At 38.9% G+C, this 27,857-nt stretch overlaps 1 protein-coding gene across 2 annotated transcripts in view; it reads right to left on the reverse strand.

The window, feature by feature from the left end:
- Positions 1–413: 413 nt before the first annotated feature.
- SFXN1 (sideroflexin 1) overlaps positions 414–27,857 on the reverse strand; it is a 39,302-nt gene continuing 11,858 nt past the window's right edge. The window contains exons 2-12 of one of the 2 annotated variants that reach the window (XR_012896325.2): positions 26,526–26,700; positions 25,596–25,766; positions 21,165–21,263; positions 19,671–19,746; positions 17,310–17,395; positions 14,516–14,643; positions 11,694–11,743; positions 8,052–8,152; positions 2,858–2,907; positions 2,020–2,067; positions 608–698 (exon numbers count right to left, since the gene is read on the reverse strand). Coding sequence is in view for 1 of the 2 variants with exons in the window: in XM_075900284.2 (XP_075756399.1) it covers positions 602–698; positions 2,020–2,067; positions 2,858–2,907; positions 11,694–11,743; positions 14,516–14,643; positions 17,310–17,395; positions 19,671–19,746; positions 21,165–21,263; positions 25,596–25,766; positions 26,526–26,695 (975 nt within the window). In the remaining variant the exon portion in view is untranslated. Of the gene's footprint in view, positions 699–2,019; positions 2,068–2,857; positions 2,908–8,051; positions 8,153–11,693; positions 11,744–14,515; positions 14,644–17,309; positions 17,396–19,670; positions 19,747–21,164; positions 21,264–25,595; positions 25,767–26,525; positions 26,701–27,857 lie in introns of both variants that reach the window. The other variant, XM_075900284.2, reaches the window with a different exon arrangement.

Here is a 27,857-nt window from a genome sequence, read left to right on the forward strand (position 1 = left end):
AAATGAAGCCGCGATCATTTAAATCGCGGCTTCATTTGCCTTTGCCAAAACAACAAATCTACATGGCTCCGTCGACGGAGCCATGTAGTTTAGACGTACCCTGAATGAAATAGGTATGGTTGCCAACCTTCCAGGATTGCCCTGGAGTCTCCAAGAATTAAAGGTCAATCTTCAATTACAGATTATGCCATGTGATGAAATTTCAAAGAATTGGTCCAACTAAAGTTGGCAGCCCCAGAACAGCTATGGACCCTTAGAAAATACCATCTGATTTTCTTTGTGCGTTTGATATTTTTCTTTTAGCAAAGTTTTGTCTTTAGCTGCTTACAAGCTAATATAAACATTTTTGGATATGTGCGATTAAACTTTCAGTTAAAAAACTGACGGCTACAAATTGGGCAATACAACAGTAATGAGTTTGTGATATAAGATAATTTTATCATAATTTTTTAAAATATATTTATATAAAATAACGTGGATGGTCAAAATTGTTTAACAATAAAAGGAAAGGTCAAAATAGAGGTGTCTTCATCAACGCTGGCACACAATTAAAAAAGGAGCTCACAAGATTCTCCTCAAAGGACATTCTACCTTCCTTGAATTATAACCCTTTATTAAAGTACACACGTTCTAAATCAGGGCTGCACTCTTGAATCTTGGCTCGCAATTCTGGCTCCAAGCGTGTTACAGACATGGAACTGAACAAAAGAAAGATAGCAAAATGAGTACACATAAAAATGTTTAGACCTAAAGTAAAAAAGATGATCAAGGCTTTTTGGATTAGGAGATTCTGGCTTTTTTCCTAATATTATGTTCTTAGATCAGAAGCAAAATAACTTGATTGATAATGAGATGTTCTGCCTATTCAAGAACTAGCTGCTACACTGGTATCTTGGATTTCCTCCTGGATGGTTGGGTTTTAATGTAAATTTAGTGCTGGAAGATAAAAATTATGCCCTTTTAAAAGACTTTGTATTTGGCTGTTTTTCACTACTTTATGCTATTGAAAAAAAAGAACTTACTCTGTAGAAGGAACATTTATTTCTTATCTATAAAGCAAATTTATCCGAGAAGTCATGTAACAGCTGCAATGTCTAATACATTTAAAAGATTAATTTCCTTATAAAACGAATGAGTCAGCTAATTCACATGAAGGTGAATATTTGTAGACATACTGATCTGCCTCAGGAATAGTGCAGTGCTCATGACGCTGACTTGTCAGTACAACTGTGCCTATCTAACTCAACATAGCCCTGGCGTGTTCCTTGCTATTGCAGCTTTCTGGACTCTTAGCCAGGAGGGCAAACAATGTCTAACTGCATTGTTAGAATCAAGGGAGTTACACCAGAGTACAAATTATGTAATGAGATGAGAATGAGTTCCAGGGTTTCCCAAAGCGAACAGTGCAGCACACTCACCCACCAACTTTGTTAATCAATGAACCTCCTGTTGCAACATTTAAATCACATCAAGTATTTTTTCCACTTGATGCAATAATCATGACTTCCATTAATGTCAAAAAGAAAGAATACACATCAGCAGAGTTTTTACATCAAGTTTACACAATTTATTGCATTTGAGCTGACCTTAATCTTAAGTCTGCTTAGGTGCCTGTGTGATTTCAAAGACTTTCAAGACCCCATGTTATTCAACCCCAATCTTTAAATTCAACTGGTCCCTTTTTGCATTCAGCCCATTTTCTCTCTTTCATCGATGGCCATCTTAACATCTTGTTTCTGTTCCTTCTGCTCCCGTTTCTGTATCTTCTTCAGAGCTGCCCCATAGCAGGAATGCCCTCTCAACCCTCAAGTCATCCTTGTTCATTCAAATACCTCCTAAAACTCATTTCTGACACACCCAGACGATCAGAAGTTAAATCCCACTCCCCAAATATATTCATACTTACTGAGTAACTGTGGCAAGTATATTTTCCTCCCTCCCTCATGTATATGACTCACACTCCTCATATGTGAATTTAGACTGTATGTTTAAAGGAAGAATAATAAAACCCACATGTACCTTTTTTGAGGAAACAGTGCACAGCATAGAGGAGTAGCAAACACCAAACTAGAAAAGACAAAAAATAATATTTAGGGTAGAATCCTTCTTTTCCAAAAGACCTTAGTAGACACACAAGTCAATCAATTTATTCTCTTTTCTTCTCAAGGATGGTAAGACCCTGCCCTGGGATATGATTAGTGAAGCCAATTCTCCATTGCCTTGCACCATATGTAGTCACTTACACCCACGCAAAGTACAAAGACAGCGCAAAGCCCTACCACTCATATGAAGCGGTGGAAATCTGATTTGGTGACATTTCACATCCACTTTGCATAGAAGTAAGCAATGCACAAGAGGTTCGTTAGTGAAGAATCAAGCCCCTCATTGACTTCCATGTTAGTTGAGGGTATTCACATGGCAGGAAGAGGTTCTACATTTTCACCTGTCTCAGCAGGCGTCAAAAGATCTTATTTTAATCAATCGTAGGCCTCAGCTACCACCATCACCCTCTCCCCCTTCTTTTTTTTGCTAGTTATATCTACATTTGTAATCTCTCCATGCTGATGGCTGCCATAAAAGAAGCAATGGTAGCAAGGAATGCCTGATTCATTTTTAAAAAAACCTACCAGGTAGTCTGACATAGAATGAGCAGACGTAAACAATGTAATCTCATTAACCCCTCATGTCACAGAAAGAATGCATCACTTCTGATGCTCATTGGCTTTCCTGCCCAAAAAACATGCAGCCTTGATTTTTTTTTAAACATTTGCAAATTGTGCCTTTTTACATCTTTCCAGGAAGCTATGGCCACACCTGTTACAAACAGTAGACAAATTACCTAAAGAAACTCACTCACCAGACTCCAACTAATCCAACTTGAATGGGGGCACTCATCCATGGGAACCGCTGTGTTAAAAATAATCATTACATCATGAATAAAGTGTGCTTTTCCCTTTCCACATTTTTGGAGATTTCTTGTACTGCTAGGAGATGGACTGATAGTGGTTAAGACCTAGATATGATACCGTGCAAGTTCTCCCCACAGCTTTGCCAAAACACTTCAGTCCTGGCCTCTAACACTGCTAAATGTGAGGAGCTGATCCAAATCCCTCTGGAGTCAATGGAAAGATCCCCCATTGACCTCAATGTCCATTGGGTCATATCTGAGTAAACTTCCCAGAGAAACTAGATTAATACATGGTTGACCACCTGTTTTGTTCATGTTCTGATTCTGATTTGAGTCTAGCTGCCAAATCCATGATGAGACCACTTTGCTGACTTCGGAACATAGTAGCAGAATCAGTGTTTTGGCCTTAAGAGGCTCAGCCCAGTCAAAACACAGCCATATGGTAGAATAGAGGCTTATATGCTGCCCGCCTTCCTGCCAGCTAAGGAATTTGGTCAAGAGAGCCCTAGGCCATACTGAATCCTGGCCATCGTTTCAATCTTTTGTGCTCCCTCAAGTTGTTCTAACTAATGCCTGCGGACTTGCCAGTAGCGGCTTAAGGATCCTAGGAGCATGAAGGTAAGGCCTTGCACCCACATCTCTCCTCACCCCTTGACTTGCTCTGTATGCTTCTCAGCCTTTGCTGAGGTTTTGGCTCCAAATTACTATGGATAAAACTAGTACTATCCAACTGTGCCAGGCCCCCGTTCCTTTTACAATGAAAGAAAAACATAAAATAGAAGCTGTGAGGAGTCCTGTGGCACCTTATAGACTAACTGCAGTGTAGGAGCATAAGCTTTCGTGGGAAAAGACCCATTTCATCAGATGCATGTAGTGGAAATTTCCAGAGGCAGGTATAAATATGCAGGCCAGGATCAGGCTGGAGATGACGAGGTGGATCCAATCAAGGAGGATGAGGCCCACTTCTAGTAGCTGATCTGGAGGTGTGAAAGAGAGCAGACACTGCTTTTGTAGTTAGCAAGCCATTCACAGTCTGGCTGTGTCTACACTGCACCCCTTTTCCGGAAAAGGGATGCAGATTAGACACTTCGGAATAGCAAAATCCGCGGGGGATTTAAATATCCCCCGCGGAATTTGCATTAACATGGCTGCCGCTTTTTTCCGGCTTGGGGATAAGCCGGAGAAAAGCGCCAGTCTAGGCGTGATTCTCCGGAAAATAAGCCCTTTTCCGGAGGATCTCTTATTCCTACTTCGCTTTTCTCCGGCTTATCCCCAAGCCGGAAAAAAGCGGCAGCCATGTTAATGCAAATTCCGCGGGGGATATTTAAATCCCCCGCGGATTTTGCTATTCTGAAGTGTCTAATCTGCATCCCTTTTCCGGAAAAGGGGTGCAGTGTAGACACAGCCTCTTTGTTTAATCCAGAGTTGATTGTGTCAAACTTGAAGATGAACTGTAGCTCAGCAGTTTCTCTTTGAAGTCTGGTCCTGAAGTTTTTTTGCTGCAGGATGGCTACCTTTAGATCTGCAATTGTGTGTCCAGGGAGATTGAAGTGTTCTCCTACAGGTTTTTGTATGTTGCCATTCCTAATATCAGATCTGTGTCCATACTGAATCCTGGCCATCATTTCAATCTTTTGTGCTCCCTCAAGTTGTTCTATGCATCAGTGAATCAATGGACACAAGTTTGACACAATCAACTCTGGATTAAACAACTTCTGCTCTCTTGGAATTCACACCTCCAGATCAGCTACTAGAAGTGGGCCTCATCCTCCTTGATTGGATCCACCTCGTCATCTCCAGCCTGATTCTGGCCTGCATATTTATACCTGCCTCTGGAAATTTCCACTACATGCATCTGACGAAATGGGTCTTTGCCCACGAAAGCTTATGCTCCTACACTGCAGTTAGTCTATAAGGTGCCACAGGACTCCTCGCCGCTTTTGCAGATTCAGACTAACATGGCTACCCCTCTGATACTTGATAAAATAGAAGCTGTGATTTGTTTAGCAAAGCAAAATAGTATTTTCTGACCAAGTGTGATATTTGTGGGGGTTCCTCTCTGTTGTACTCTTTTGCATCTCATCAAAGGCTCTTAGCCAAAACTTTTACTGTAGGTCTTTGGATGATTTTTTTTAAAGTTAGTATTCCAGTTGAAATTAAATACTAATTAAATAGAACCAAACATTTTAAATTAAACTTTGCTGTGATGAGGTTTTTCTTTACCATAAAATTAAAGTCTCTAAACAACATGAAGCACACAATCACTATCACAACATGTTGATTTAAAACAAAGCAGTTAATTAGTTAAGATTAGTAAGTATAAAAATGACGTGTCTATAAGAAGCATTTCTTAAGCTTGTAGGAAACTGGAGAACCAACAACAAAACTGAATGTCAGGATTTTAGAGGGGAAAATGGAAGCAATAGAGAATGAAGGAAAAGGAGGAATTTAAGAAAGTAAGGATGACGAGGTTGGTGATAAAAGATCACAGCAGAAACAAAGAAGTGGGAAAACAATACTCTTTCCTATGGGGCACAAGAAAGAAGAAGTAATATCAGACTGTGCCCTTCTTTGTTTCAGGCAGTCTGTAGTCCAGAAATGGCTGCAGAAGGGAACTGTCCAATTTATCAAATATCTACAAAAATAGAAAACAAAAGGGGAAAAGCCGTACCCAGGCAATAAAAGAGGATGAATTTAGTTATGCTGCATTCTTCTGGCATTGAAGTAAAGCATCTTTATCAGACCTTCACCCCCAGGCAGATTGATTCAAAAGGCTTTAGTTTCATAGAGTGGGAGAGTTAACGACAAGAACCGGAGGGACTGGGAACAGCATCACAGGAGCAGAAGAGATTTCAACTACTGAATGTGGAGGGAATTGAGATAGTCTCGTAAGACAGAGGCATCAGTTCATGTGGGGTACAATAGGATATAACAAGACAGATCTGTGCTTTTATCACAGTAAAACACAGTGTCCATTCAGCCTTCATCTGAGCAGGTTATTACTCTAAAAGCCACAGGTATGTCTAACTGCCCAGGCAGCATCATTAACATAAAACTTGTTCATTTGTTTCATGGCAGTAGAATGTTAAAATGCCTGTTATGCAGATAAAGTTATCAGCTTTATTGTCCAAGAATGCTGCTGGATTATGCTAATATTTAAAAGAGTGGGAGGAAGAAGTCAGTATTAAAGATCAGTTTGAGGAACAAATATCTGGAAGAGGGAAAATAATCCAATGAAGGAATAAGGCATAAGTCAATTACACTTAGGGTACGTCTAGACTACCGCGTTTTGTCGACGGAAGTTTTGTCGACAGATACTGTCGACAAAACTTCCGTCGACAAAGAGCGTCCAGACACATTGAATTCTGTCGACAAAGCAAGTTGCTTTGTCGACAGAACTCCGTAGTCTGGACGCAATGTTACAGGCAATAACACCTTCCGTCGACAGAGTTCTGTCGACGGAAGGTGTTATGCCTCGTAAAATGAGGTATACCAGCGTCGACAAAACTGCTGAGTTCTGTCGACGTTATGTCGACTGAACTCAGCGGTAGTGTAGACGCTGGTATAGTTTTGTCGACAAAAGTCCACTTTTGTCGACAAAACTAGGTAGTCTAGACACACCCTTATTAAAAACAAATTAGAGACATGAGATACAGAATGTATGAAGAGAAAACAAAATGACAGAAGCACAATACAACAAAATAATTTGGTGAAAAAAAATTCTCTCAACGAACTCAGGAAAACAGTATTTCTGAATGTACCAAGACTTAGCTTCAAGAAGGTTTGTGTGGGAGATGTAATTGTCGGCTAATGTGTATAATGAGGTTATGGAAAGGGGCATTTAGGTATGAAAACTTTTAATTATTACTTTTATTCCCTGTCAGAAAATATTTTGAATCTGCAATCTATGCATTATTTGCAATTAGACAAATAACATTACTGAAAGTAGTTAAGGAATTCAAGGAAGATGGAAGGAACTAGAATACATCATAAGGTATCCCTGGAAGAGCAGAATTATAGGAACCAAGACTGCTCTAATTAGGAAAAAGTTTGCAATGGTTATTACAATTCCAGACTAAGAAAATCTAATTAGATGGTTATATCACATGAAAAGGGAAAATAAAGGAATCAGAAGCGATGTGAAGAGCAACAGGAGAAAGTAGGATGAGAGACTATATGCATTTATGGAACGCATTAGAACTGGTTTAAAAAATCTTAAAGTTCAGGTGGCAACAGAATAAGTTTCAGCCGTTTGTGTGGAAGAGGCATCCAAAGTGCCTCTACTGGAAGTCAGATTAGATGAAAGTGAAAAACTATGTTTTTCTATACTGTCATAGTTCATGGCTCCTGCCACTGGCAGCATCTATTGTGCCTGGGTTTTCCCATGTTACCATTGAAACTGTTAGCGATGAAGAAACAGAAAAAAGAGATGTTTTATAACAGGATATAAAGAAATGGAGACTTGCTGATTGACACACATTGGGTTATTTTCAGGTTGTTTGGTCTTAAAGGCTATGTCTTCACTGCAATTAAACACCGGCCACTGGCCCATGCCAGCTGACCAGGGCTAAAGTTGCGTTTCTCAAACTGTGGGTCCTGACCCCCCGGGGGGTTGCGAGCTACTTAGAGGGGGGTCGCAGTATCACAGAGTTTGAGAACCTCTGGGCTAAGGGGTTGTTTAATTGAAGTGCAGACATTCAGACTTGGGCTGGAGTCCAGGCTCTAGGACTCTCAAAGGTAGGAGGGACGCAGAACTTGGTTTTCAGCCTGAGCCCCAACATCTCTACACCCTAGTTGAACAGCCCTTTAGCCCTAGACCTGTGAGCCTGAGTCAGCTGGCACAGGCCAGGTGTAGTTTTTTACCTGCAGTGTAGACACACCCAAAAAGTGTTTTACGAGCACAGAATAATTATTTTCTGGCATGCTGGTGTGCAAAGCAAAGACTGAGGGACATATGTTAGTAAAGCAGATTGTAGGTGGTGGTGTCACAATATTGCAGGTGGAATGGTGCTTCTGGAAGCCTCAGGTGGACATGCACAAGCTGCTTGTTAAAAATGCAGCTCATTCCTTAATTGTTTTAGAACTAATCTACACCAAGTGTTACCACTGACTAACTGCAGAGCAAGGTTTCACCTGAACTCACAGTCTGTGAGGCTGAGGGGAAGGAACAGGAGAGCATAAGCGATCATGATGGTACCAAAGAACATTGAGTAGCCACTGAAGAAATCTCTCATGTATGCTGATCTGCAAAATTCACAACACCCTTATGTTGATTATACTGCACAATAAATATTTGAAGTTTGACCAGAAAGACACACGGAATCCGTCACTCTTTTGCTACAAATGCCATGTTTCTGCCATGCAAGTTGATATGTCACATGACTTTTTTTTTATTCCATGCACATGCTCTAAATTTACAACCCCTTTGATTTCAGAAAATAAATGTCCTTGCTCTTTATGATTTGTAAATTTTCATGTGCAGTGCTGTTTATCATATGGCCCAAGTAGTCTAAAGGTCAAAGGAAGTCCATGAGTAAGAGGTAGAACAAATCAATATAGAACTCATTAATATTGGGGAAAACATGATGTTTGTATATGGGAGCTTCACTCCTGTCAGCTAGAAGATCCATTCAGTTTAAGTCTCGCATAGAGCACAGAATTTAATTCAAAAACTAAACAACATTTTAGCACTGTGAGGAACACAATTTTCTGAATAAGTGAGCACTTCAGAAAAACTTTGTTTTCTAAATTTGGGGACAAAAGAAAATAAAATGTAAACAGTCTTTATGAAATGCACATTTATACACACGTGTGTGTACACAAACACAAACATGTATATTTCAGTAGTGTACCTATGGAATCTAAACTCAATAACAAAGACTGAAGAACAGAAATATAATTCCTTAGAAGCACGTACATGTGCAATCTAAAAAATGATTACACTAAAAATCTTTTACTTTTGCAAGGGGTGTCGGTGAATTTATACACATTATTACTTCTTTCCTGCTCCGAACAATAAACATGTTCCTGACTTAGTTGTGTGTTTGTCCATAGTCAGTCATACAAAAAAATAATGGACATTAATGGGCAAAGAAATTTTACCTTTATAACTAAGAAATAGCCTTGGCTCTTGTCTCATGTGAAATCTGTATGATGTTTTATTCACAATGTAGTATGTTTTACTGCTGCTTACAACCTCATGCATATACACAGTGTAAAAGGTAAACCAAAATACCTTAATAGATCTGTAATACTGACATGATATGAACAATTGGATAAAACATAAAACATAAGAAATATATTATACTTGTTGAGACACGCACACCGAATAATTGATTTGCCCATAGTTCAAATGGGTCATTTTCAAACAAGATTTTTTTCCTCTCTTCACAATACTTTTTGATTGTCCCCTCTCTTTATTGACCTAACATTTTAAAAAAATTAAAATTATATCCATTGTATTTATAATAAATTCAATCTTCATATGTATTGCACAGAAACAAGAAAATCTTGCTGAACACAGAGGAATTGCATATTGCAGAAATTATTTTATTTTTAAAAAAACATAGTAGTTGTATTTTATAATTTGGTCAGCTCATTCATTTTGGGGAGGGGAAGAGAAGGAAGGCAGGATATGACATAATTCAATAACAGATTGCAATCTGTGTGCAGCCCATTGTGTTAGCTAATTCCGATTCCCTAGATTTTGACCAAAATATAGTCTACACATACAAGATGCTATACAACAGGGCTATTCAACACATGGTCCGCGGCTTGTTTGTTTGTGGCCCCCAGTGTGGTTTGGGTTTACACAGGGTTGAACACGCGGACCGCGGGTGGGATCCTTTGAACATGGCCTCCCCTGGGAACACACTCCATAATGGCAAGTCAATATAATGGTCTTCTGTTGATATTCGTTTTAGTACTTAAATTCCTGTCATTGCTCATTAAAAGCACTGTCATATGGGTGGAAATTGTATAAATATTGCATTTTATTAATATCAGCAGAACTGACTTAAATGGGGCGTGCGTGTTGTGTAGTCTTGCCTTAACCTTTGTATTCCTGCCCGTCAGTGCGAAAGAAGCTATTCGCGTATATTTGCATTTATATTTGCATGTATATGCAACTACACTTAAGTTGCAGTCCTCGGCATGTGCTGTGAGTATCATTGTGGCCCCCAGGGCTTTCAAAGTTGAGTAGCCCTACTATACAGAGTACTCTACTCATTCCATTTATAAAACTTTTATTTAGACAGGGCTGAGGTGAAGGGCAGGGTTAAGAACATAAGAACATGAGAACAGATATACTGGGTCAGACCAACGATCCATCTAGCCCAGAATCCTGTCTGCTGAGAGTGGCCAATACCAAATGCTGCAGAGGGAGGGAACACAACAGGTACAGCCGCTCCCTGAGTTACGAACAAGTTACGGATCAACGCTTGGTCTGTAACTCGAAGTGTTTGTAACTCGGATCCCATAGAGTTACATGGCAACCGCGCTGTTTGTAAGCGCGGATCGCCGTTCTTAACTCGGATCCGCATTTACAACCGCTTTGGTCTTAAGTGCGGATGGTCGTAAGTGGAGGTGGTCGTAACTCGGGGAGCGGCTGTAATCATCATGTGATCCCTCTCCTGTCATCAATTTCCACACAAATAGAGGCTAGGGACACCATTCCTACCCATCTTGATTAATAGCTATTGATGGACCTACCCTCCATGAATTTATCTAGTTCTTTTTTGAACCCTGTTAAAGTCCTAATCTTCACAATATCCTCTGGCAAGGAGTTCCACAAGTTGATTGTGTGAAGCAAAACTTCCCTTTGTTTTTTTAAACCTGCTACCTATTAATTTCATTTGGTGACCCCTAGTTCTTATATTGTGGGAATAAGTAAATAACTTTTCCTTATTCACTTTTTCCACACAAGTCATGATTTTATAGACCTCTATCATGTCTCCCCCCTTAGTCTCCTCTTTTCTAAGGTGAAAAGTCCAAGTCTTTTTAATCTCTCTTCATATTGGACCCATTCCAAACCCCTAATCATTTTTGTTGCCTTTTTCTGAACCTTTTCCAATGTCAATATATTTTTTTTGAGGTGAAGTGACCACATCTATATGCAGTATTCAAGATGCGGGCGTACTATGGTTTCATACAGAGGCAGTAAGATATTCTCTGTTTTATTCTCTATCCCTTTTTTAATTATTCCTTTTTATTTGTTTTTTTGACTGCTGCTGCACACTGAGTGGATGTTTTCAGACAGCTATCCACAATGACTCCAAGATCTCAAGTTCAAATGAGATCATTAAAATAAATCATAATACTTCCATTGCACTCCTGATCAGAGAGATATATGAAAGCAAGCATAATATCTTATTATTTCTACTTTACAGATGGGGAAATTGAACATAGGCATACTAAAGGGCTAGATCCTATTTGGCGCTGAACAACTGATTTGCACTATTGCTACGCAGCATTTCTGAGCAATTTAATAAAAGATTTAATAATTTAATTAGCAAACAGCACTACTGAAAATATTCTAAACATTTCTTCATGCATATTCAGAAACAAAATTTTCCATGTACTAGGGATTATAATGGTTAGCTGTCAGATATGACTTACTTTTTGTGTGCATATTTGGGGTTAAATAACTTAAAAAATGTTTTATGAAAATACAAATATTATTGAAAAGATGACGTAATCTTTCTTCATGTGACATTTACTTAATGCTTTGTATATGAAATACATGTGACTATGTCCTATATACATATATTTAGCAATAAAGGCTTACCTTTAAAAAGGCTTTTTTTTCCAAAGTGTTCATTATAAAGGGTGGAATAGCTGAAAATCAGAAAATAAAAAACACAGGCTTACATTGTAGCAAACAATGTCTGGTTTTCCATAAACCTTTTTGCAGCAATTTAGAACAGAAGCTGGAAATCTTATACCATCTTTAGAATCTAAATTTCTTGCAGTGTGAGCAATGACATATCCAAATAATTAATTAGGATCGTTTCAAAATTTACATGTATCAGAGGGGTAGCCGTGTTAGTCTGAATCTGCAAGAACAACGAGAAGTCCTGTGGCACCTTATAGACTAACAGTTTTATTGGAGCATAAGCTTTCGTGGGCAAAGATCCACTTCGTCAGATGCATATAGTGGAAATTCCAGAAGCAGGTATAAATATACCGGCATAAGAAAAGAGTTCCAATCAAGAGTAAGGTTAGAGATAACGAGGTCAATTCAGTCAGGGAGGATGAGGCCCCCTTCTAGCAGCTGATGTGGAGGTGTGAATACCAAGAGAGGAGAAACTGCTTTTGTAGTTGGCTAGCCATTCACAGTCTTTGTTTAATCCTAAAGTGATAGTATCAAATTTGCAGATGAATTATAGCTCTGCAGTTTCTCTTTAAAGTTTGTTTTTAAAATGTTTTTGTTGTAGGATGGCTACTTTTAAATCTGCTACTGTGTGTCCAGGGAGATTGAAGTGTTTTCCTACAGGTTTTTGTGTATTGCCATTCCTAATATCTGTCTGTTTAGTCTTTATTCAAAATTTACATGTATCTCTAACAAGGTTTGCAAGCATTTCACTTGAACAACTCAGTCTATTGCAAATTTTCCTCACATGCAGCCCACATACAAATTTTAACATTCATATCTGTTGTAAGATTACATTATAAATGTATTATCCTATGATAATGTGATACTAAACACAGAGAAAACTATTTAAAAATAAACTATGATTTTACAGTAGAATCACCCCAATTGAGGCACCTTAATGGATGACTTATCAACATAATTAAACACCTGCCCTGAATAAAATAAATGCACCTTAAAGCAGACTGTTAAGACTTAAAATTAACTGAGATGAAGATTTCATTGCTTTTCATTTTTATTTGACTTGATTTTTTGTGTTCTCCTCTACAGCCTCTCCTTATATTTACTTGACATCTTGTCTAACACATTGGAATGGACAATTTTTCATCTATTTAAAATCTGGTTAAGCACTCAGGCTATGTCTACACTACAGACTTCTTGTGCAAGAGCGCATCCACATTGCAAAAGCACATTGAAAAAGTGATGCGCTTTTGCGCAAGACAGCGTCCAGATTGCATGGACTCTCTCTCTTTATTTGAAAAAAAAAAAAAAGGCTTTTTTCGAAAAAACCCTGCAGTCTAGACACAGCCTAAAGGAAACTCTGATTGGTATTTACAGACAAGCCACCAGGGCACCTGTGATTTTTTCGATTGCCTCTTTTTGTTAAAAAGAACTCTGTTCCCTGTCCACATACACCTTTTTGCGCAAGAGCTCTTGCACAAAAAGCAGTTATTCCTCATAGAAAGAAGAATACCTACTGCGCAGAAACCCCTCTGCTCGTTCAATTTTTTTGTGCAAAAACGTGTTTGAGGATTGGATGCTCCGCAAGTTTTTGCTGAAAAACAGCCGTTTTTCCTCAAAAACTCTGTAGTGTAGACATAGCCTCAGTGACCTTGCACTGGTTAAATATGTCCAGATTTTTAGCTAATTCTGTTCCATTTGAGTAGACACTGTTACCACTCACTGACAGCTGCCTAAAACCAATATTCTCAGAAGTATTTAGGCAATTAGTTCCTACTGATTTCAACGTCAGTTAGCGAGCTAAGTACCTTTGAAGGTAAGGCTCTGTCTATACTAACACTTGTATCAGCAAAAATTATGTTGCTCAAAGGTGTGAAAAAAACCACACACTCTGCTAGAGCAGCGTATGTTTTGCCGAAATAAGTGGATGCATGCACAGATCTATGTCGACAGTAGAGCTTCTCCCACTAATACAGCTCTACCGCTTGTTGAGGTGATTTTATGATGTCAACATGAGAGCACTCTCCCATTGGTATAGAACGACTACATGAGCAATCTTACAGTGGCACAGCTGCATCAGTACAGCTGCACCTCTGTAAGCTTGCTAGTGTAGTCATGGCCTAAATCTCTTCCTGGGAATCATTCCAATAACTTCTGTTCCATGTAAGAGGAAAATACAGCATGGTTCTTCCTGGAATGTCTAAAGCAGGGGTGGCCAACCTGTGGCTCTAGAACCACATGCATCTCTTCAGAAGTTAATATGTGGCTCCTTACATAGGTACCAAATCCAGGGCTGGAGCTACAGGTGCCAACTTTCCACTGGGTCGGAGGGTGCTCACTGTTCAACCCCCAGCTCTGCCCTAAGTGCTGTCCCCCACCATCCTGCCACTTCCTACCCTCTACACTGACCCTGTCACACCTCTCCAGTGTCTCCCACTGAGAAAGAGCTGATCCCAGTGGGCAGGAGGAAAAGGAGAAGGAGGCACTGATGGTTGGGGCTGCCGGTGGGAGGGATGTGCTGAGAGGGGTGGTGGAGAGATGATCAGGGCTCGTGACATAGAACTGTTGCTCTTTGGCAATGTGCATTGGTAAATTCTGGCTCCTTGTCAGGTTTAGGTTGGCTACCCCTCATCTAAAGAGAGGTGAAACTATTGTCTTTACAACCTGAGGATAGTTTGATCTATTAGAGAAACATATACATAGAATAAATAGCTAGAAAGATGCAGAATTCTAACAACTGCAGGACAGTCATTATGTTTGACTAAAACTGTACTAACCCATGCCAGGTGCAGCCATGAGAATCCTTGAGACAACCACCTGTGTAATGGCTTGCTGAGCAGCTTTGACTGATTCACCTAACCTGTTTCCATTTTCGTCTGTAATAGGAATACCAAATTTCAGTTCCCTGTCGAATAAAAAAAATAGTTTAATAACAATTAGTGGCACTCATTTTTATCTTTTTTTGTCATCTGATCCTAAACACTTTTTCCATCTTTAACGATGTCAGATCAAAAAATATTTCCAAGCAAGTGACACAGGCCACGTTTATAATGCACTTTTGTTGTTAAAACTTTAGTTGCTCAGGGGTGTGAAAAAAAACCCCTTCCTAAATGACAAAAGTTTTGACGACAAAAAGCACTGGTGTGGAAGACGCTCTCCCGGCGACGAAACCACCTCCCCTTCCTCAGGGTGGTTTTATTCTGTTGCCAGGAGGGTTCTCTCCTGGACACAAAAAGCAGCTACTCTGTGGACCTTGCAAAGGTGTGGCTGCAGAAGCACAACCACACTGTTGTAAGGTGGGCAGTGTAGACATGGCCTTAATAGATTATGAACTTTAAATTAAAAGTTTAGAAATCTTTAAAAAAAAACTTCCTTTGGTGCCAAGGAAAAATATTTCCGTTGTAATCGTGTGGGACAAATATAAGGATTTTTTTTGCAGGGTGGGGATAAACACACTAAAGAGAAAATTAATGCTCAGTTGCAACATTAGCTTACAGTCAGTGACTTACCCTATGTAATCAAAGAGACATATCTTATTTTCAACTACCACTAATGAACATGGAACAACACAAATTAGGCAAAGAGTGATTGCATTTCTGAAAAGGTACCTTCTCCTGAATAGATCCACACTATTGGGACCTCACTTCCTAGGATAAGATTAAGTATTAAGTTTACACATAATAATTTAGACCTGATAAGCATTAGAGACACACAATCAAGATTGTTCCAATAGGCAGGAGATGTACACTCTAACACAGACTACACTGCATTGTGAGTGAAATGTCTAGTTACTGACTCTATATTTACCAGTATGTTGCATCCATTTGCTTTTTTTCTACTCTTACTGTTAATTGAGTCAGATCATTTGTGTGGAGCTTTGTTTCAGAAGAGGAGTAAACATCTTTTGTGATTTAAAATAATTAAATCTAACTTGCAGAAAGTGACCTCTTTATTAGTCTACAGGACCATGTGTGATTTAAAGTACTTCTTTGGTAGAAAGTGTATTATGGAACTGGGGAGTATGATAGAGGTCTATAAAATCATGAATGCTGTGGGAAAAAGTGAATAAAAAAAGGTTCATTTACTCCATCATATGACACAAGGACTATGGGTCATCAGTCACTAGTAGCCATGATGGTCAGGGATAAAAATCCATGTTCTGGGTGTCCCTGAATCTCTGAGTACTAGAAGCTGGGACTGGATGACAGGGGATGACTCACTCAGTAATTTTCCTTGTTTTGTTCATTCCCTCTGCATGCTTCTGCAGAGCTGCTGACAGAATTGCCAGGCCTCTGGACAAGGTGTGGGTGGGTGTGGGTGGGTATGCATCCCTGGAAGGGGCCGGACCTCAGGCAGGAGGAGCAGAGCTAGGGCTAGCTTTCCAAGACAGCCTTTCAAGGTCACCCAGAGCACACTGCCCTGGATTCCAGCAGTGATTTAGCAGCTGGGAGCCCCAGATTGCTTTAGATTATCAGACCCTTCCCCCGCCATGTCCCCCATTAGCGGGTCTGGGCATCTGGCACCAGCCACTGTTGGAAAATAGAATTCTGGGCTAGACAGAATATTGGTCATACCCAATATAGCCATTCTTAAGTTCCTATGAATCTATATATATTCAGCTCTTGAAGGACAAATACTTGGCTTTGAGATCCAAGAGCAAATATCCAACAGGATTCTTAGGAGCAAATGGGATACTTAGGAGAACAAAAATTCTATTTTATACTTGGGCTCATTAAATCCTTTAAAAAGACTGCCATTGAAATGCCATAAAAGACTGAAAATACCATAAATTAGTGTATATAACCCATGTATTACCTGCACCCATGCATAACCCACGGTTTTTCCTGATTGTGTAAAAAAAGTATTAGATAACCCACACACGTGTATAGCCCGTGGGAGACGAACAGCGGGTACTGTTTATGAACGATAACGAGGGTAATTAACTCAGGCGTCGGGGTCTGAGCCTGCCATGCAGAAACATTTGAGCTCCAGATACATCATTGCACAACTGCCACAGTGCAGAGTAGATGGCCGCAGCCCGGCAGGGCAGACTGGCTGTGTCGTGGGCAGCTGCATGAGAAGGGAAGGTGACTGGGCTTACCCCTCGACTGTCTCCAATCATCCCCACTGCCCATGCTGTGCACTCCCCCGGGGGTGAGCTGTCTGTCGCAGGCAACCAGAGCCAGAAGCTGAGCAAAGGACCTGTGTCCTTAAACAGAGTACCCCCATCTCAGGGAGAGTCAGACACATTCGGACAGATGCAACAGAGGGAAGAAGGTCGCAGGGTATCCCCATGCTGCTTTTATCAGGTAAGAGTCAGTCTTGTCTGCCTGTAATTTCAGTTAAAAAAAACTTGTATAACACGCGGACGAGTACAGCCCACGGAGGGGGGGGGGCAGAAGGGGTTGTAAAACTTTGCATAACTCGCGGGTTATATACGCTAAAACACGGTAGCTAAAATATATAGAAACGTAAAACTGATAAATTAACTAAACAAAACAAGTAATTCATCTGTGTTGCAACAAAAATTACATTTCTTCTGGAATGACTGTATCACATTTTCTGTCTTACCTTTGCCTCATTAACGGAATATTTATGCAGTTGGCAGCAGCTACAGCAGCAAAAGGAACAAAACGTCCTATAAGGGGTGAGACATGCTGTGAAAAGGGGAGGGAAAAGTTTTCAGGTTTCACAATCTTTTTTAAAAAGTCTTCTTAAGCCATTTTTTAAATATATAAAGCAGATTCTTCTCTTTGACTTAAAATTCAGAGAGAACCCACTGAGAAATTAAGGGCAAAATAATTTGGACATAAAATTTTTAATTGACAACCTTCTCTGTCAGGATAAGCATTGGCAGGAAGGTTGAAGGAGAGACAGTCTTTACAATTAGGATCACCAATGCTTAGAAATGTGAGTTTCCTGATACACACGTGTAATAGCAAAGAGTGGAAATTTAATTCCATCCACTGGCAAGATTATATCCACCAGGCATCAATATTAACAGCTTTGTAACTAAGGGAACTGACTAATTAGAAGCTATTGATCATTTCAGTATGTTCTATAAGATGTTATGCTCTACTTAAAAGAGATTCTCTTGATCATTTTGTCATTATTGCATTTTCTCCAAACCTGAAATTTCACAATAATAGGTAAGACATGCTATTATTTTTTTGAGGAAGGGTGTAAAGTGAGAGAGAAAGATAGAGAGACTTCTTTCATGGTAAATCTGGGGATTTATGTCAAGAACTAGACAATTTTCAACCTGAAATCAGTTTAAGATCAATATTATGACATACTCCATAGCATTTTCATTAAATCTGTAATGACAGTTTGGGACAGAGTTGCAAAAAATTTTGAAAAAATATATAAGTAAAGTAATGTGTCTCTTCACTCATCACTGGAGCACTCAAGCACATATTAAAATTAAACATTTTGGGAAGAAGAATATATAAGCCTTTGAAGCTGAAAGCAAAACAGAATCCCTTGTGCAGAAGCAGAGTGATAAGAAAACTCCAATTCTCTACATTTTAAAGTGAAAGAAACATTAATATAAAAAGGGAGGTAGTGAAAATAGTTGCAAGTACTGCTATTGCAAAATATAATATTCTTGCAAAGTTTACAAGTTTTAATCAAGGATTTTGATAAAAGTACTAAGTTAATTGGCATAAATTTCTTGATATATTTCCAGGAGATATGGCAATCAACAGTAAATAACAGAAGATATGTAGGTATATGAATAACTACATCCTTCATAAATATTATTTTATGCCTAAATACCAGACTACTTTGTTCACGCTTTGGCTATGTCTACACTGCAGCTGACCTGCAATTGAAAGGTGTTTGTAGCTGGAGGAAACATACTCATGCTAGTTTTAATTTAGCTAACAAATCAGGTATGTACCCAGGACCACAGAAGGGCTTGTGCAGCCTGCACCAGGCTTTGCGGCAGGTGTGAGCAGTAAATGACTCACAGACCAGATGCAGTTCACCAGGGTTCACCCCAGGGTGGGTTGTTAGACACTTTATTTACCTGTACATTCACAGGTAGGGTCACTCTCAGCTCTCATTGGTCATGAATCACTGTTCCTGGCCAATGGGAGCTGCATGAAGCAATGTCCTGGTCCACCAGCCACTTTTGCCCACTCCTCATCTGTGGTGTCACATCCTCACTGCTATTTTTAGTCATGTTAACTCAGCTTAAGCTAGTACATAGAGCCCTGCCCTGCAGACATCTGCTTTATATCTGCGGGTAGCCACATCCACAGATATGGATGCACATATCCACAACTCATTTTGTGGATACAGATGTGGATGCAGATACAAATTTTGTATTTAGAACCCTGCAAATTTGCATCTGCTTTATATCAGCAGGTATCTGCATCCTCGGATGTCAATGTGGATATCCACAGCTCGTTTTTGTGGATACAGATGTGGATACAAATTTTGTATCTGCACAGGGCTCTACTAGTGTGGATCTGTGCTGCAATCACATCTTTGATTGCAGTTTGGCTGCAGCATAGCTTTGACCTATATGGCCAAATTTTCAGCTAGACTGAGGATCAGCTTCCCTGTTTGCTGGTGCAGTTTTGCAACTATAAAAAATGTTCCTGCATATTTTGTTCATATAAGTGGATTATGAACATATATATCTTAGTGGTTACCTGTCTTATTTTTTTGATTTTTCTTCTAAAAGCTATTGAGACATGTAACACTGCAAGTGTACAAAAAGGAGGCACTTTTTCAGTATATGCAATTTGCAATAGCAAGAAGGAGGGACTGGAAAAAAAATCAATCCACGATTCTAAACTAGCAGTAGGTAATTGTAGTTCTATAATGGTAATTGGGCTTAACAAAATGTAGAGGCACCAGAGGATGATGAAACCTCTAAAATTCTACTAAACACTGAAAGTCTCAGAAAAATTTGAGCAGTACCTTTGTTAGTGCATTAAGTCCTAGAGCTGTTGCTACAGCACCTGTAGTGGCAGAAACATAGGCTGTTCCCAGCTGGCTAAAACAAAAATAAAAATGATTGCATTTGTATTTACATTAATTTGAAATATCTTAAAATTCTATATCTAAAACAATATGCATCAATACCGAACCAAAATAACTTAGCTTAAAAACAAAGCCGCATTTTATTTAATGTGCAATCAAATTTCTCTTTGCATCTCAATCTATTCATTGTATTTTAGCTTTCTCTCAGATGTCCAACAGTCTGAACTGCACTCAGTTGATGAAGTGGATTTTACCCATGAAAGCTCATAATTCTATATATTTTTGGTAGTCTCTCAGGCTGTGTCCAGACTCCATGCCTCCTTCGACGGAGGCATGTAGATTAGCCACATCGGAAGAGGGAAATGAAGCCGCGATTAAAATAATCGCGGCTTCATTTAAATTTAAATAGCTGCCCCGATCTGCCGATCAGCTGTTTGTCGGCAGATCGGGGGAGTCTGGACGCGATGCCCCGACAAAGAAGCCTTTCTTCATCGACACAGGTAAGCCTCGTGAAACCAGGTTTACCTGTGTCGATGAAGAAAGGCTTCTTTGTCGGGGCATCGCGTCCAGACTCTCCCGATCTGCCGACAAACAGCTGATCGGCAGATCGGGGCAGCCATTTAAATTGAAATGAAGCCGCGATTATTTTAATCGCGGCTTCATTTCCCTCTTCCGATGTGGCTAATCTACATGCCTCCGTCGAAGGAGGCATGGAGTCTGGACACAGCCTAAGGGTATGTCTACACAGCAGGGCAAAAGTCAAATTAAGCTGCGCAACTTCAGCTACATCAATGCGTAGCTGAAGTTGAAATAGATTAATTCGGCTTTTGGTGCTGTCTAAATAGCAGGAAGTCAAAGGAAGACTGTTCTTCCTTCGACTTTCCTTACCACTCGTGAAATGAGGGTTACAGGAGTTGAAGTAAGAAGTCCTCCATTTTGACACTATTTCGAAATAACGGCTTGCTGTGTGGACTCACTCTGTTATTATGAAATAACATTAGTTATTCAGAAATACCGTTGCTGTGTACACATACCCTAAGGTGCCACAGGACTACTCTGAACTGAGGCTGTTAAGGATCATGTCCTATATATAATCTGTTGATGTCCTTAATTAAAGACATTATCCAAAGCTTCTGACAAGGTAACGAGCTAATTTAGTATTTTCAAATGACTGGTTAAACAGGCAATGAAGACCTCTATTACAGTTAAAGATTAACTCTTAGCAGTTATATTCATTTTTAAAAGGTTGAAGATAATTGCAACCGCAAGTCATTCTCAAGCAACTCTTTGCATTGTTAGCACGCTCTCTCACTGATCTATACAGTGACTCATGTCCACATACTGTATCAGAGATTTCTGAAGTTCAACCATCTATGATACATGGCATGGCTGGTTACAAAGGTATTTAAACTGTTTGATTAAGCATCTGACCTGACAGTAATTGGGGCATCTCCACTTCTGTTGGTGTAGTTTACAATAGCATTGAAAGACTGGTTGATCCACTGCCAGAAGACCACTGCCGGAGTAGTTCTTAAACAAGAAATGATGTGTTTTTTAAAATGCACATTAACAAAAGAGCGATGATATACCAAGCAAAATGAATATTAACCTACAGAGCAGCTTGACTATTCCTATTGATCTGAGCAAGGTAAGTCTGAAGTACTTCAGCCAATCAGAAACCAGTTTGTTAATCAAAATACAAAATTCTTTTTAAATAAACATAAAAACACAACTAAATACCATAGCACCAGGCAGTGTAATAACATACATTCTTAATTATATACTCAAGAGGGGAGGTGAATTGCAACAACAGAAGTGAGATATTATGGCAAAAGTTTCACTTCTAAGTATTAAACAAAAATATACTAACTTACTTCCATCTTATATGGAGACTAAATTTACCAACAGGTTATTACTTGCCCATCTTTCCCCATAATCACATTTGCATTCATGGACTGTTTTTTTTGGATCTCTCTCTCTCTCTCTCTCTCTCTCTCTCTCTCTCACACACACACACACACACACACAGGCTACGTCTAGACTGGCATGATTTTCTGAAAATGCTTTTAACGGAAAAGTTTTCCGTTAAAAGCATTTTCGGAAAAGCACGTCTAGATTGGCAGGATGCTTTTCCACAAAAGCACTTTTTGCGGAAAAGCGTCCGTGGCTAATCTAAACGCGGTTTTCCGCAAAAAAGCCCTGATCGCCATTTTCGCAATCGGGGCTTTTTTGCGGAAAACAGTACTGTGCTGTCTACACTGGCCCTTTTGTGCAAAAGTCTTTCGGAAAAAGACTTTTGCCCAAATGGGAGCACCATGGTATTTCCGGAAAAGCACTGACGATCTTACATGAGATCATCAGTGCTTTTGCGGAAATTCAAGCGGCCAGTGTAGACAGCTGGCAAGTTTTTCCGCAAAAGCAGATGATTTTGCGGAAAAACTTGCCAGTCTAGACACAGCCACACAGAAAGAGAAACCTGCCTTTTAAATTCTTACTCCAAAATGTTCTTGTTTGCTCCTGTGATGCAGTTTTTAACATTTAACTGAAACATTTATTTGAGTTCAGGAGTCGACAGGTGAATTTTTCATTATTAGCTCAAAGGATAACCAAACATTTCTGTATCAACTAACAATAAATATTAATGTACAGGAATGAATGTCAAATCTGATTCAGTATAGGATCAATGACAAATTCACTTGAAAAAAAAGACCTCTTTTAAATTGTGTGAAGGCTAGTGAGGTGATGCCTCAAGACACAAATCCTACCTTGAAAGCATTTCAATATTTTAGCTGTTGGGGTAGGAAGAAAGCTGAAGATCATGCTCCTGTGCCAAAGCTACTGTCTGCAAAACTGATGTGACTGCTATAATATTATCCAGATAGGTGCTTTTAAAATGCGTATGGTTGTGGGGGATAACTGTTCTCATATGAATTACGAGATGGAAAACATCCCATTAGTGTGAACAAAGAATATAGATTAGAACATTCTTCCTATTAAATTCACGTAAATTGTACTTATGGGGCCTTTTCCAGATGACTAAATATTATGATTAGCAGGTTCTTCAGAGATAAAGCTCCAGAAGACAAGCCATTAGCAGAGACAAAAGACACAGGGATCAGCAAATATTTTGCATTTCTTGATATAGACTGATAATATTTGTTTTTGTTGCTTATGGGTTTTTTTGACTGTCAGATTTTATTATCATTCTTGGAGGCACTCGATATTACAAGTTGATGAATGCTCTTGTCCTCAATCCAGAATCATATTTAAGCACATCTCATTTGCTTAAAAGGGACTACTTACAGTCTCAAAAATTAAACATGTACTTAAGCAGTTTGCTGGACTGGCGCCAGAACACTCAACATCTTTCAGGATTAAACCATAGATTATTTACTGCTTTCAAATTTGGATCAGAGAGGTCAGATCATCAAAAGGAATTGCTATTACTGAGGACTAGTTTTTGTCCCCAGTGGTTCCTTTCAGTGGAGAATGAAAGCCTAACTTATTTGTTAGGACATGGAAGGAAGGACAGAAAGGAAACGTTACTTTGGTGATCAATATGGCTATTAATTGGGTCCAGGAGCAAAAGACTGATAGCCAAAGACTGTTGGAAGTACTGACACAGAAAGTCATTTATAATTGCAGAATGGATAGGCAGACAATGTAGAGATGCTAGAATAAAGAAGCTATATTTACTGATGATTTTGAATCGCAAATCTTTTTCGATTTTTTTAAAATCTTAAATTAGAAGTCACTGATTCAAGTGATTGAAATCTACTTAATTGTTCCTGCTGCTTTTAAACATCTGATTCAGATCTCAAAACAATCCTGACTGAATAGCTGGATTTTCTCCGTTTTGGTCACTTCTCTTCTTCCCGTTCTCAGGTGTCCCTTTACCTACCAACCTTATCTCCCTCTCTTGTCCAGCTCATCCTGTTTAGATCTCAGTATGTTGAATGCATGTACTCTACTCTCTGTTTTTCAGTGAGCGGAAGCATTGCACCTGGACTTAATGATGACAAGGAGATACGGTGCCCAAAACAGCCTCTTGAGGCTGGGGAGATAGACAGGCAGTATCTAAATGGAATTTTGGAACACTCAGGCTCTTCCTCTATCCTCATGTATGTTCCAGTGATTCCTTTCTACTCGGACTGATTCAGACTCTGGTGTAAGTTGGAGCAATCTCAGGGCTGTTCCATCCTATACTAGCTACATTAGTGCCCTAGAAGCTCTTTCAATGACCCAGAACTCCTGGAGTGCAGGAAACTCTAACCATGCCTCATATTTCTTTGACACACCTCCTCTTGCCTTCTATGCTGGAGACAAGGAAGGAGCGGATGGTGTAGAAATGGCAATACCAGCTTTACATCATCCAAGGATTTCCCTTCTGCAAGAACAATCTCCATCTGATTGTTTAATAAAGCTTTCTGATCTCTTTGCACTGCTGAGGATCTGGCCCAATGAGACTAATGTCTTCTGGACTAGCAAATAACTATTGATACAATTTACTTTTGAATCTGATGTTGTCTAGGAAGGATATGAATAAAGATGGGAATTAAGAAAAGGCATAATAGTGTTCATGATCATTAGCTCTGTAGGTAGGAATATAATGGAGCCTGCATACAAACATCATTCCCTTTATTTCTTTCAAGACAACTAGTTTGAGAAAGTGGGACATAAGACACCTTCTGGACTATTCTATTTATGGATTCTGTGCCATCTGCTTCCTGATATGCTGAAACAAGCTGCTAATATTATGAGCAAGTTAATGATTACTGACTTTGCACATTCCACTACTTTGAATTTTAACACAATGAACCAACACATAACCCTGTCAAAAGACAGAGGTGTCAGTGATCAGACAGCAGCACTGATGATTTCTTTGACATTCCTAGCTGGTGCTTGGTGGCGAAGATCCTTTTACACATAACAAGAATATCTTGCAAAATGGCCCCTGCTTTTTCTTGAGGTCATGAGAAAAAGTGAAGATAATTTTATAATCCCTGAATCAAATACAATAATGTTACTGCCTCTAACTCCTCCACTAGTTTTTCTAAGAAAAATAATATTATTTCTGAAATAGATAGATAGATAGATAGATAGATAGATAGATAGATAGATAGATAGATAGATAGATAGATAAAACAGAAGATACTGAGTGGGGATGTTAAAAGCAGTTTAATAAGGTAACCACGTAAGCATTAAAAATCTTAGCTTTTACACGGTTATAAGTTTCATAGCGCAGAGCCCACAGTGAAACTGCTTCCCTGGGAGTGGGGCAGAGTTTAACTCTAACATCCCTAATACTGAGACTATGTTTGAAAATAGATTCCATTGAATTTTTGAAGATCTGGAGTAAGGGTAATTCAGATGCTTTTGAGGAAAAGAGGTATATAAAAGAGACATGGCACTGGACAAACTGACAGACCAAAGTATGTTTAACACTTTGCAGAAAGCATCCTATATGCCAAATCTCTACAGTGAGAATTCTCAAACAGAATCTCCTGCTCTTTGTTCTCCAAATAACTCTCCTATAAGGATGGGATTTTGGAACATTCAACTTCCTCAGTTAAATGAGGAAAAGCAGGATATTTGGTGAATTATTAGAGTGGGCTAAAAGACTCACCTCAATGGTACATCTAGAGAAAACTACCAATAAATGCAAGTAAGAGAGGCTGTAAGGATACAAGGGGAAAGGAGGCAAAATTTTATATATAAAGAAATATTTATAAAACATCTTCTAAAATGTTCCACAGGAATACTTATTGTTTTTAACTTCTAAAATGTTTGGGTACGCTATCTATTTTAAATTTTAACTACTTAATCTACTGATAATATTTGTGTTATATTGACACCACTTACCTATAAAAGGTCATCATACAACCTGTGATAGTCATGTTCATCGGTACTTGAGCTGACATTCGGCCAATCAAAATCATCTTTTCACCAGTGTCTGGGTGAAAAGCTGAATCATACACATATTTTGCTCTCCATAGTTCATCTTCTGTCAATCCAGGGGCCACAATACCTTGTCTTGGAAATACATTTAAAAAGTATTGTAATAAAACATAGCAATTAGTAAAAACAAAGAGATATAGTACCAAAAGACTTTTGGATAAACAGAATGCATATAAAAAGATAGAAAACTGTATTATACTTTAGCTTCTATTGAACTGTATGTTAAGACCCACAGTGACAAATTAATTTGTTAGACTTAGCTTTTACATAGCTTGCTCAAGATACAACCAAAATTCTTAGCAATGGCTAGATACCTTAGTTTACTGTCCATAACAAACATCTACCTGTTCAAAACAATGTGGAGATATCAGTTATAAAACTTCCATTAAAGTCACTAACAATCACGTGAACAAAATCCCATGTCCAACTCTGAACATTTATCTTCAGAAGTTAAGAAGTTAAGTCTGAGAAGTTAAGTCCCTCAAATAAAAGAACAGTCAAAGACAGCTCTAAGTACATCTGTCATACCAACCCTTTATTGAAATTAGAAGATCATCCACAGACAAGAGTGGTTCCTTAACCCTGATTCTCAGACCACGTAGCTTAATTCATAACTCTGGATACTACTATTTTAAATATCACATACACTTGGCATTACAAAAAGATACTATATGATACCTAAAGGAAGCTATATCGCTTTAAAAATGTTTAAAATATTTCATTAGACAGATATAATCACCAACTGATATGTGAGACACTTAGCAAATTTAATCATTTACGATCGAATAAAAATTGTTATTATTACCAAAGGCCAAATATATCCAGCTATCATACCTGTAATCATGCACTATTTTTCTTGCATTTTCTAGTTGTTCATTAGGTAATAAAATATTCCTGGGATCCGTTACAGTAAAGAAATGATTGGCTCTTCCAACAAAAGTGCTTTGATCCCAGCGGGGTTCCTTGATATTAATGTCTAATGGTATATCTGATGACATTTTCATGAACTCTGTGTACAAGGAGAAAAGATTTCAGTTTGATAATTCTTGCAGTGCTTTATGTACTGAATATCTTTAAAAGGTGTCATCTTGCTATGGGCCAAACACTCTAAAATACTATGAAAAAGTGATGATGTACAAATGCTGAGGACCATGTAGGACTGTATCCTAAATGAGCAAGTACATACTTCAAATGCAATGTATGTATCCCATATGCTTTCCACCAACAACGAAGTAACTAATATTAATTAGTAATAGAAATGTAGCCGTCTTAGTCTGGTGTAGCTGAAGCAAAATGCAGGACTATGTAGCACTTTAAAGACTAACAAGATGGTTTATTAGATGATGAGCTTTCGTGGGCCAGACCCACTTCCTCAGATCAAATAGTGGAAGAAAAAAGTGTCTAGACTGGCGCGATCCTCCGGAATAAAGCCCTTTTCCGGAGGATCTCTTATTCTTATTCCTACTTCAAAGTAGGAATAAGAGATCCTCCGGAAAAGGGCTTTATTCCGGAGGATTGCGCCAGTCTTGACGCTTTTTTCCGGCTTTTCCCCAAGCCGGAAAAAAAGCGGCGGCCATGTTTATTTAAATCCCGCGGGGATATTTAAATCCCCCGCAGATTTCCCTATTCTGAAGTTGGAAATTAACATGTCTCTTCCGGAGAAGGGGCCAATGTAGACGTAGCCTAGGAGATGTAAAACACAATAAAAAAGTGATCTCTCATATAATAGAATATAGCCCTGTATTCACATACCTACACACTAATAATTCAGGTAAAAAGCATGTCTTGTTTATAATGTTTACAGTTCAAATATCTGTAGGTCAATACTTCCCTGAAAAAATAAGCATGGCAACACTGCATTTGAAGTTTTAAGATCTCTATCTATGGTGTTAACAAAATGTATTCCAGCAGAGATTGGGAAACAAGTCAGTGTCAAACAAAGGAATGTGTGTTCTGCTTAATTTGCATTTATGCAGTAAAGAATCATCACACAGGAACAGAAACACTGGAAGCACAAACAGGTGGAAAAAAAATCCTTCCTTGTAGATTTTTGATTCTGGGTACTCAACTAGAAATATTTTTTCAAGGGGGGAACTAATATTATAAAACAGAGAGACAAACACGCCAGGGCACCTCTCTTATTCTCCTTGCAATTAGGGCACCTGA

Source organism: Pelodiscus sinensis, chromosome 16, assembly GCF_052426305.1.
Source record: "Pelodiscus sinensis isolate ZL-2025 chromosome 16, ASM5242630v1, whole genome shotgun sequence".
Lineage (NCBI taxonomy): Eukaryota > Metazoa > Chordata > Testudines > Trionychidae > Pelodiscus > Pelodiscus sinensis.